General features: G+C 43.7%; 1 protein-coding gene across 3 annotated transcripts in view; it reads right to left on the reverse strand.

Moving 5' to 3' along the window:
* The window catches only part of BEND4 (BEN domain containing 4), a 176,575-nt gene that overhangs the window by 13,520 nt on the left and 150,471 nt on the right, over nt 1–12,584 (reverse strand). The window contains exon 4 of one of the 3 annotated variants that reach the window (XM_068268181.1): nt 7,261–7,501. In XM_068268181.1, coding sequence (XP_068124282.1) covers nt 7,261–7,501 — 241 coding nt within the window. Of the gene's footprint in view, nt 1–7,260; nt 7,526–12,584 lie in introns of all 3 variants that reach the window. The other 2 variants (XM_068268198.1, XM_068268188.1) reach the window with 2 other exon arrangements.

A 12,584-nucleotide genomic window follows, 5' to 3' on the forward strand; every position in this document is an offset into this window, starting at 1 on the left:
TCTTGTTTTATCCGCCACCAATTAGGCTTTTTTTAGGTGGGACATTATGCCAAGAATTATTTTATTCTAAATATGTTTTAATGGGAAAATAGGAAAAAATGTGGGAAAAAATTAATTATTTTTCAGTTTTCGGCCATTATAGTTTTTAAATTATACATGCTACTGTAATTAAAACCCATGAAATGTATTTGCCCATTTGTCCCGGTTATAAAACCGTTTAAATGATGTCCCTATCACAATGTTTGGCACCAATATTTTATTTGGAAATAAAGGTGCATTTTTTTCAGTTTAGCGTCCATCCCTAATTACAAGCCCATAGTTTATAAAGTAACAGTGTTGTACCCTCCTGACATAAATATTTAAAAAGTTCAGTCCCTAAGGTAACTATTTATGTATTTTTTTAATTGTAAATTTTTTTTTTTTTTAATTACAAAAAAAAATAATAATTGGGTAGTGTGGGAGGTAATGAGTTAATTTTTTTGTGTAAAACTAATGTACTTGTATGTGAAAAATGCTTTAGGGCAGTGCTGTCCAACTTCACGGGCATGGAGGGCCTTTTTTTTTTTTCAGACCCCATGGTGGAGGGGCGAAGGCTCAAAGTCGCAAACCCCCAGAAAAAAAATGCAATTAAAGGACAATTAGATTGGCAGCACTTTCCACAAAATGCAATTTAAGATTTTGGTGAAGTTGCGTGGCGTACACGGTGCGCCAAAAACCATGGGGGTTCCGTTGAAAGTAGAGCGGCGCGCCGAAAAATGGGTGTGGCCATGGACCAAAATGTAGGTGTGGCCACGGGTGGAGACAAATTTACATGAACTTAGCAATGTGGGACATTAGATTAGGACAGTGGTGGCGAACCTTTTGGAGGCCGAGTGCCCAAACTGCAACCCAAAAGTCACTTATCTATCGCTAAGTGGCAACAGCAATTTAAACTACATACAAACTTTTCAACTCATACATGAACATTATGGAAAATCCAAGGTTTAATGCTATTGTCTCATGATGATGATTCAGCTTTTCCATAGTCTCGCAGTTCGCAATCTTGAGGCCCCCAACAAGACAAATTCAGCAATCATGAGGCCCCCAACAAGACAAAATCAGCAATCTTGAGGCCCCCAACAAGACAAAATCAGCAATCTTGAGGCCCCCAACAAGACAAATTCAGCAATTGTGATGCCCCCAACAAATCATGAGGCCCCCAACAATAAAAATTCAGCAGTCATGAGGCCCCCAACACAACAAATTCAGCAGTCATGAGGCACATAAATAGAGAGCCTTTCACATAAATAGGCAGAAGATAGTGACAGGTGCCCCCCCCCCCAGTAAGTGACAGGTGTCCCCCCAGTTAGATAGTGACAGGTGTCCCCCCAGTTAGATAGTGGCAGGTGCCCCCCAAGTTAGAGAGTGACAGGTGCCCCCCAAGTTAGAGTGACAGGTGCCCCCCCAGTTAGTGACAGGTGCCCCCCAAGTTAGAGTGACAGGTGCCCCCCAAATTAGAGTGACAGGTGCCCCCCCCCCAGTTAGATAGTGACAGGTGCCCCCAAGTTAGAGAGTGACAGGTGCCCCCAGTAAGAGAGTGACAGGTGTCCCCCAGTAAGAGAGTGACAGGTGCCCCCCAGTGAGAGTGACAGGTGCCCCCCAGTGAGAGTGATAGGTGTTCCCCCAGTGAGAGTGACAGGTGTTCCTCCAGTGAGAGTGACAGGTGCCCCCCAGTGAGAGTGACAGGTGCCCCCCAGTGAGAGTGACAGGTGTTCCCCCATTGCCTCGCCCGTTACCTCTCTCCTGTGCCCCACTGCCGCTGCCTCACAGCTCACTAGCTCAGACCTCACAGATCGCGGCGACTGAAACAAGCAGAGCGCGCGCATAACGCCCGCGCGGCAGAACGTCACATGCGGAAGTGACTGATTTCACTTCCGCATGTGACGTACTCCGTGCGGGTGTTATGCGCGCACTCTGCTTGTTTCAGTCGCCGCGATCTGTGAGGTCTGAGCTAGTGAGCTGTGAGGCAGCGGCAGCGGGGACACAGGAGAGGCCACACAAGAGGGAGCAGGCATGGCGCCCATAGCGCACGCCATGCCTGCATCCCGGGGAGAGCGGGCCGCAACAGGAGGCCCGCGGGCCGCCAGTTGGACAGCGCTGCTTTAGGGTGTAGTTTTACAATTTGGCCACAAGATGGCCACAGTAACTTATTGTTTATGCGACCTGCAAGCATCCGGAAGGACGCTTGCAGGAAGTGCTATGAGGCTGGGAAAGTTTTGTTTTTTTTCCACAATGATCGCGCTGCTTCTCATAGAAGCAGCGGATCATTGCGGGGCTTAGATCAAGGAACGGGAATGGTTTTTCCCGTTCATTGATCTCCGGGCGAGCAGGCGGCGGCGTGCATGCGAGCGGGAGTGCGCGCATGAGCGAGCGGGAGCGCGGGCAGCAGCGGGAGCGCGGGAAGTACGGATTTCTCCATCCCTGGTGGTAAAAGGATGGAAAAAGGGACGGAGAAATCCGTACGGGGTGGGGGTAAAGTGGTTAATGACACTGGATATTAATCTTTGATGTTGTTTGTTTATTTTTTAGACAGTTATATACAATGAGGCCTGATGAAGGGTATTAATATACCAGAAACGAACATGTGTCGTTGCCACCAGAAACAAATTATTGTCAACGTCACCAGAAATTAATTATTGTCAACTTTGTCAAGCCAAATTGTCAAGTTTGCTAGTCTTATGGAAATATCTATTGATAAGCTTTATTGCTGGTCCTGAAGATGGAAAAAACCTTTTGGATAAAATAAATTTTTATGAATACTCACCTTTGTATATTTTTTTGTATCACTAAAGTTGTACTAATTTTTTGCAAAAAAATCATTGATATGCCATGATATTTTTCTAGAATATTTGTCCTAATAATTAAATACAGCAGAAACCGAACAGAAACCATGCACAAGAGCTAGTGGATTTAAGCTAGGAAGGGGTGGAAAAATAATCCACATAGTGTGCAGATAACGCATGTTAACCAGGTCGTCTCCTACTTACAAACAGGTTCCATTCTTGGAGTTGTTAGTAAGATCAATTTGTTTGCAAGTTGAGTCCTGTGTTAAACATGGCGAAACATGAAAAAATGATTTACTTTCGGACAACTGTGGATTTGGCCATATAGTGTGAACTGTGTTTTTCAGTTGTTTTCAAAGTGCTTGTTATGTGCTTTAAACTACTTACAACAGTTTATACAACACTGTAGCAAGTAGCAACAAGAATATCTAATAATAAAACAGTATTGTAGATTTTGTACATTGAGACAACTTTGTGTTTGTGTGTGTCTGTAACTCAAGTCATTTGCGAGAAGGGGACTGTCTGTACTTGGAATGCATATATTACCCACATAACAGTGAGCCCAAGCACTACAACACCTGCGTAAATATCGGTAAAATTTCAGGGCTCGATCTGCTAACAGCAATTTTACCAGTGGTTGCTGAATCAACCCCAAAAAGTGCTGCACAAAGGTTGGTTGTGCCCGCATGCTGCACTTGCACCAGCACTTCATGACTTCACAAGGTGAATCCCTGTCATCACCATGGCTGCCACAATCCCCTTGTAAACAGAGATGATCGCTGAACATACTTTGTGACAGAGAAATACATCTGCACTGTGTCCTGCTTCCAAAATGTATGGCCATTATAGTATTTTGTTTCTCAATAACAGTACATCACGTACATTCAATGTGCAGGTCTGTTCGTCTATAAATACTGTACTCAGGCTGTTGTCTCTGGTAATCTCAAGTAATCTCACATGACTGTGGTTATTCCTCTGGGCATACCCCCTCCAGGCACTACACTCCCTCTAGTGTTCCTGCAGTTCCTTATAGGATGAGCCTAACCACTGCTGCCCAAATGTCCACGGTTAAGTGGATTTAACCAGCATCCTCTGATGGCTGCTCTCTTGGGTCTGTAGTTCTCCTCACTCAGCAGAAGGGCTATATAATAAGGGACACCCCATCTCCGCTAAACATTTCCTACTTACTGCACAACAGGTATCTGAGAGATAACAGGTATTTGGAAGCTCCCCTCCTTTTCAGCTGCCATGAGTGGGAAACCAACTCCTACTTTCAGGGTTAAAAGTGACAAATAATTTGTTTGATTGGGTGACATTTTCTCCTGGTGACACCTAGCACTCTGCTTTGAAGAATGCAATGCACAGCCACAGCAACCATCTATTTCTAAGGTAGCAATCAAACTGGAAGTTACATTCACACCAGAATTCTGGGTCGCTAGTACAGGAAGTGAGGAAATCTCAACAAAAATGGAAAAAGACAGCACTGTTAACCTTCCTCCATTATACCCAAATTCCAGAAGGTATTGTAATGTAACTGTAACTGAAGGTTGATAGCAAGAGTGACCCGTGTGTGAAAAGTTGTATTTCAGAGGCATGCTTTCAGACTTAGACAGGTAAGTCTGTGAAGTTCTCATAAATCCAATCATAGCAATATTTAGAAGAATGAGGTCAAATTTATTTGGCCATTTAAAGTATTATAGATGCTTATGGATTTGACTTATTTCCACAAGGTACTTTTTCTAAGAAAGAGTAACCCATATGCTGACTATTGCCTTTTATATAGTGGGGGAAATTACTAGGTCACCAAATCTTTATGGTTTCCATTCTTAATTGAAGTCATACAGTCCAAGATAGCGATAAACAGAATCTTCGCCTAATATGAAAATAGTTATTGACCCCGGGTAAGAAAGAAGCTGAGCTGATCAAAGTCATCAGATGCCAATCGAGTAGCTGGCTAAGTAACAAGGAACTGCAGGCTTTCATTGGGTTAGCTTAATTCCCTGCCTGTGTCAGTGGAGAGCTGCAAATTCAGATAGCTTTTTGCTTAGCAGCTACTACACCTGGTTTGGCGACCACTCTGGATTAGAACTTCAATAGGTGTGGCATCAATCTCTGCCAAATTCAAACATTATGATTGAATCGGTCAGATATTAATATGAAAATAGAGTAATATAGACTAGACACTAAGCGATATAAGCTGTATGCTTATTGACATTTAAAGGAAAGTTTATTTCATAAACAAGCAAAGTCAAACCAAACTGCCACTTATTTAAAAAAGCTTGCAAACAATCATTAAACCTCAGCACTCAAACACTCACAGCAAGCTGGAACTCTAGTAATGATAATATACAACATCAATGAAAGTGGTATTCGGTTGCACGAATGGAGGATATTTGCTTCCAAAATAGTTTGCATGCAAAGCCATTCTGTACTAAACCCTTTCACCAGCATTGAGGTTCGCTCCAGGTTGAAAGGGTCCCTACTGTACCCACACCGGTAAGCAAGCAAGCAAACACTCCATACTCTAAAACCCAAGATTCACACCAAGGCACTCTCAGGTTCTACCATGTTATTTAAAATGCTGTGATTGGTGTATGCAGATCTACAGGTTCCTTTACACCTCCATCTGCCCTATAAAGGCTTCATCAGTGTGCGTCTCAAGATAAGTCATATATCTTAGATTAGTCTACATTATGACCATATCAGTGCACTTTGTAATGGAGAGATGATTGTACAAAGTAGGCATGAGAGCAATATCGGTATTTATTATAACTGCACTATTAACAAGGGGTCAACCTCTGGCTGATATAGCATATTTATGATATCAATTATTTAAACTGATCATCTAAAACATTAAAGCCACCCGCCTAATATTGTGTAGTTAGCCCTTGTGCTGCCAAATAAGCCTTGACCAGTTGACCAGTTGGGTCTTCACAAGACCACTGGCTCCAAGACATTACCAGCTGAGCCTGTAAATTGTGAGGTCAGGCCTCCATGGATTGGACTTGTTTTTCCAGGACTTCCACAAGTAATTGATTAATACAAAACCTGACGATCCACATGGTAAAGGAAATCAGTCATTAGACCAGGCTACCTTCTACCATTGCTCCATAGTCCAGTAGTACTGTTCACATGCCCATTGTAGACACCTTTGGCAGAGGCCATAGGCTAGCATGGGCACTCTTTCTATTTTGACAGCCCATTTTGAGGCAAGTTGGAATGCAATGTGTTCTGACACTTGTCTCTCGTGGTGTTACATTTTTTCAAGAATGTGTGCATGGTAACACCTCTGTAGACCTATTACAGATGGGCTAGCCTGCAATAACACTGGGTGCCCAGGCACTTGTCTAGTTTAGTAAACCCAGCAGGAAACCTCATAGGGAACAGTTGTCCAATCACAGCACAATCTACAGCACAATGCGCTATGACTGGCCAAATCATGTAAGTGTATTACTACAACCTATCTGAAATTGTTCTAAAAGGGTGCTGGCCACCCAATCATGTAAGTGGAATTTCCCTGTGAGGTTCCTGCTGGGCCGCCTAAACTAGATTAGCTCCAATGGCCATGACCCTATTGCCAGTTTTGTTAGGTTCTAACCACATCAGAAATATTGTACAAGATCTGCCATTTTGTAGATGCTCTGACCAAATTGTGTAACCATCGCAACTGCTCAGATCTTTTGATAATTTCCCCTGTTTCTAACTCATCACCATCAATACAGTAACTGACTGTTATCTTGTTGCCTAATGTACCCCACCCAAAAATATGTTTTGTATTGAGATCATTGTTATCCAGTTTACCTGTCAGTGGTTTATCAGTTTATACATTGAGGATGGTTTTATACCTAGCCAGAGCGTTGTGGTGCGATGCTCCACCCCCCCTCGTATCGCACCAAAAGGCAAAAAAATCAATTAATGTGCTCCGACAGGGTCACATACATTTTTCCAGACTAAATAAACCTTTCCTGGTAAGTGAGACTTTCCATCCCCCTAATCAATTTTGTTGCTTGTCTCTTCACCTGGTCTAAAACTGTAACATCTTTCCTGTAATGTGGCGCCCAGAACTGATTCCCATATTCCAGATGCGACTTTACTAGAGAGTTGAACAGGGGCAATATTATGCTAGCATCCCGAGTTTTTATTTCCCTTTTTATACATCCTAAAATTTTATTTGCTTTAGCTGCAGCGGCTTGGCATTGAATATGATTACTTGCTGAAGATGATTAGATAGCTATCTGTGCTACAACATAGGCTACTGAACAATTTTAGGAGTATATACAATATGTAAATTAGAAGAATAGTCACAGATACTGTACAATAGTAACTATAAGGCCACAGGTGAGTGTATGACAGGCAGCCTGGAAGACAAAGGCAGAGGAAGACAGTGCTACACATGAGGTAAAGGAGGAAGATTACGCTGAGTGAAAAGATGCAGTACCTCTGAGACATGTAACTTTAACAGGATCCAGAGGACGTCTTTCAGGACCAGTGTCTCCTGACTGCACTGACCTTTTCCTTTTCCCAAGGCCACATGAATATTTAAGCTCATCGGTTGTGAAAACAAATCTGATGAGATATCGCAGGAGCCGTCTGCCATCTTTCTTGGAGGAGTTGACGGCCTCGTCCCATTGCTTACTGGTGATGTACACTGGGTAGTTGTTCAGAAGCTGCTTGCTGCCCTGCAATGGTGCAAAGATGGAGATCTGTTAATGAGGAAAAGAGTACCAGTCTTATTTTGCAGTCATGATAGCACCAGACACATATATATGGTACATATGAAACCAATTTTATATAACACTAACAATAACAATAATATTTCTAGCACTTTTCTCCTGAAGGACTCAAGGTGCTTACGCTCTCTCAGATTCAGTAATTGGCAGTGGGATGAAGTATTAACATAACAAAATTATAATTCTGCAAATGCCTGACTGAACAGGTGGGTTTTCAGTCTGGATTTAAACACTTCCAGAGATGGAGCTGTCCTAATCTGCTGAGGTAAGGAGTTCCATAATAAAGGAGCGGCATGACAGAGGGCTCTGCCACCAAAAGTTTTCAGGTGGACTTTGAGTATGACTAGATTATTAGAACCTGTGGATCTGAAATTGCAGGAATTGCTACGCAGCTGCAACATTTCTTTCATGTATTGAGGGCCCGTGCCAACATGTGCATCCCTGTGACTGTGAGCACCTCCTACAGCTTATGGGCCAAAGTTCCACTTTGTTAGTTTTATCTAATTACCTTTCTACCCTCTTTTCATGAATCTTTGCAGGGAAAGAATAAATGAAATACTGAGAATCTCCAATGATGAGATGGACTAGTCCAAAACCTGTCAGTTCTGCCAGATTTCTACTACCTACTATAAGTAACAGCAACATAGGAGAAAAGTCATGTATAGCACATTTTACTCTTGGAGGAATTTACTTTTTATTTATGTGTTTTCACATATTTTACATTTTACAATTGTTTGTGATAGTGGTCCTTTAAAGCAGTTTCATAACAGTAAAAACCAGCTTTTTGACATTGAGGCAGTGATTCACTACAGGGTCACTTTAAAGCTGTTCTCAGGGCAAACAATTACATTTGAATTCAAATTCTGATAGCCTTTCACACACACCTGCACCACGGCACAGCCAAGAAGATGACCCCCTATTTCAAGCAGCTCTGTGTGTGTCACCTGACTGCCGACTGGATAATAAAATCAGCATTATCATACAAGGAAGATCATTCTCTACAGTTCTATTTTGTATTCCTTGCTAAAAAGCATTTCAGATCTCCACTATGACAATCCTAAAATAGACCTGTACAGAGGAATCATTCCCTCACATCGGCACATGTTGAGGTGCCCGACAGAAAATCATTAATCTCTCTTTCTGAATAAAAAAATGTTTAATTTTCTTTTAACCAGCTTAGAACAGATGCTGTAGCAGCATTGCTAGCTGAAACATATCATTATAGTTATAGTTCCATTATACCGGCATCACACACTGCTCTGCATCAAGCTGCTGGAGTCAGAAAGAAGGAATGGGTTAAAGTGTAGAGTAGAGCGAGACTTGGTATCAATTAATTAGAGGGTAAGTTCCTGGAAATTTGCTTACTAATGACATTCTTTGAATGATTTTCCTGTGAGTGTGTGAATCATATGTCACTAGAGTGGCAAATGTAAATATCAAGCAAATGACATGAGCTATGCAGAGTTCACACTACTGCTCACATCACTTAGGCTACTATAACCCGTAAGATAAAAATATAATTAAAAAGAATTCAAATGTTACATAGGCAGATCTCTGCAGGAAATGTTTATAAAGTGCTGTCTGACTTCTTATAGTATGAAAACCATACAGATACGTTTCAATGGTCTAACCCCAAGATTGTCAATTTATTGATGTATAGACCAAAGTGATTTTCTCAGAGTTTAAATAATTTTTTTTGTCTTATAATTGGGAAAAATGTAACACGTGTGATACATTGGTCAGATTTTTCGAATATCAAAATCAGAAAAATAGAATGAAATTCTGGAATTGGAAAGAAATATAAAACACGTGTGGTATGTGGCCACCTTAACCACTTGCCGACCGCCCACAGCCGATGGGCGGCGGCAAAGTGGACGCCGAAAGGACCACAATACGCCCATCGGCGGTGCGTCCTTTCGGCTCTGCCGGGCAGCGATCGCGTCACTGGTGATGCGCGCTGCCCCTGGCAACAGGCTCCGCCCACCCGCGACAACATCCCGCCGGCCGTACGGAAGCGCCGGCGGGATGTTAACCCCCGATCTGCCGCAATACAAGCGTACAATACGCTTTGTATTGTATACAAAGCATATTATACAGGCTGCCTCCTGCCCTGGTGGTCCCAGTGTCCGAGGGACCACCAGGGCAGGCTGCAGCCACCCTAGTCTGGACCCAAACACACTGGTCTGCCCCCCCTGCCCCCTGATCGCCCACAGCACCCCTCAGATTCCCCCCCTGCCCACCCCCCAGACCACTGTTTGCACCCAATCACCCCCCTAATCACCCATCAATCACTCCCTATCACTATCTGTCAACGCTATTTTTTTTTATTCCCTAAACTGCCCCCTGGGTACTCCTGATCACCCTCAATCTGATCACCCACCCACTCCATCAGATCACCCGCAGACCCGACATCAGATCACCTCCCAAGTGTATTGTTTACATCTGTTCTCTCCTCTAAACACCCACTAATTACCCATCAATCACCCATCAATCACACCCTATCACCACCTGTCACTGTTACCCATCAGATTAGACCCTAATCTGCCCCTTGCGGGCACCCAATCACCCGCCCACACGCTCAGATTGCCCTCAGACCCCCCCTTATCAATTCGCCAGTGCATTATTTACATCTGATCTTCCCTGTAATAACCCACTGATCACCTGTCAATCACCTGTCAATCACCCATCAATCACCCCCTGTCATCACCTGTCACTGCCACCCATCAATCAGCCCCTAACCTGCCCCTTGCGGGCAATCTGATCACCCACCCACACCATCAGATCGCCCGCAGACCAGACATCAGATCACCTCCCAAGTGCATTGTTTACATCTGTTCTCTCCTCTGAACACCCACTAATTACCCATCAATCACCCATCAATCACCCCCTATCACGACCTGTCACTGTTACCCATCAGATTAGACCCTAATCTGCCCCTTGTGGGCACCTAATCAACCGCCCACATGCTCAGAAAGCCCTCAGACCCCCCCTTATCAATTCGCCAGTGCATTATTTACATCTGTTCTTCGCTGTAATAACCCACTGATCACCTGTCAATCACCCATCAATCACCCCCTGTCACCCCCTGTCACTGCCACCCATCAATCAGCCCCTAACCTGCCCCTTGCGGGCAATCTGATCACCCACCCACACCAATAGATCGCCCGCAGATCCGACGTCCGATCACCTCCCAAGTGCAGTGTTTACATCTGTTCTCTACCCTAAACACCCACTAATTACCCATCAATCACCCCCTGTCACTGCTACCATCAGATTAGACCTCTATCTGCCCCTAGGGCACTCAATCACCCGCCCACACCCTCAGAATGCCCTCAGACCCCAGCCCTGATCACCTCGCCAGTGCATTGCTTGCATCTATTCCCCCCTCTAATCACACCTTGAGACACACATGTATCACCTCCTGTCACCACCTGTCACCCCCTAGCACACCTACCCATCAGATCAGGCCCTAATTTGCCCCGTGTGGGCTCCTGATCACTCAGCCAAACCCTCAGATCCCCCTCAGACCCCCTTCTGATCACCTCCCCAGTGCATTTATTGCATCTATTTTCCCCTCAAATCACCCCCTGAGACACCCATCAATCACCTCCTGTCACCCCCTAGCACTCCTATCCATCAGATCAGGTCCAATACAACCTGTCATCTAAGAGGCCACCCTGCTTATGACCGGTTCCACAAAATTCGCCCCCTCATAGACCACCTGTCATCAAAATTTGCAGATGCTTATACCCCTGAACAGTCATTTTGAGGCATTTGGTTTCCAGACTACTCCTCACGGTTTTGGGCCCCTAAAATGCCAGGGCAGTATAGGAACCCCACAAGTGACCCCATTTTAGAAAAAAAGACACCCCAAGGTATTCCGTTAGGTGTATGACGAGTCCATAGAAGATTTTATTTTTTGTCAAAAGTTAGCGGAAATTGATTTTTATTGTTTTTTTCACAAAGTGTCATTTTCCACTAACTTGTGACAAAAAATAAAACCTTCTATGAACTCACCATACACCTAACAGAATACCTTGGGGTGTCTTCTTTCTAAAATGAGGTCACTTGTGGGGTTTCTATACTGCCCTGGCATTTTAGGGGCCCTAAACTGTGAGTAGTCTAGAAACCAAATGCCTCAAAATGACCCGTGAATAGGACGTTGGGCCCCTTAGCGCACCTAGGCTGCAAAAAAGTATCACATATGTGGTATCGCCGTACTCAGGAGAAGTAGTATAATGTGTTTTGGGGTGTATTTTTACACATACCCATGCTGGGTGGGAGAAATATCTCTGTAAATGACAATTTTTTGATTTTATACACACAATTGTCCATTTACAGAGATATTTCTCCCACCTAGCATGGGTATGTGTAAAAATACACCCTAAAACACATTATACTACTTCTCCTGAGTACGGCGATACCACGTGTGATACTTTTTTGCAGTCTAGGTGCGCTAAGGGGCCCAACGTCCTATTCACAGGTCATTTTGAGGCATTTGCTTTCCAGACTACTCCTCACGGTTTAGGGCCCCTAAAATGCCAGGGTATTGTAGGAACCCCACAAGTGACCCCATTTTAGAAAGAAGACACCCCAAGATATTCCGTTAGTAGTATAATGAGTTCATAGAAGTTTTTATTTTTTTGTCACAAGTTAGTGGAAAATGACACTTTGTGAAGAAAAAAAAAATCAATTTCCGCTAACTGACAAAAAATAAAATCTTCTATAAACTCACCATACTACTAACGGAATACCTTGGGGTGTCTTCTTTCTAAAATGGGGTCACTTGTGGGGTTCCTATACTGCCCTGGCATTTTAGGGGCCCTAAACCGTGAGGAGTAGTCTAGAAACCAAATGCCTCAAAATGATCTTTGAAATCTTAAAGGTACTCATAGGATGTTGGGCCCCTTAGCGCAGTTATGGTGCAAAAAAGTGCCACACATGTGGTATCACCATACTCAGGAGAAGTAGTATAATGTGTTTTGTGGTGTATTTTTACACATACCCATGCTGGGTGGGAGAAATATCTCTG

Source organism: Hyperolius riggenbachi, chromosome 1 (assembly GCF_040937935.1).
Source record: "Hyperolius riggenbachi isolate aHypRig1 chromosome 1, aHypRig1.pri, whole genome shotgun sequence".
Lineage (NCBI taxonomy): Eukaryota > Metazoa > Chordata > Amphibia > Anura > Hyperoliidae > Hyperolius > Hyperolius riggenbachi.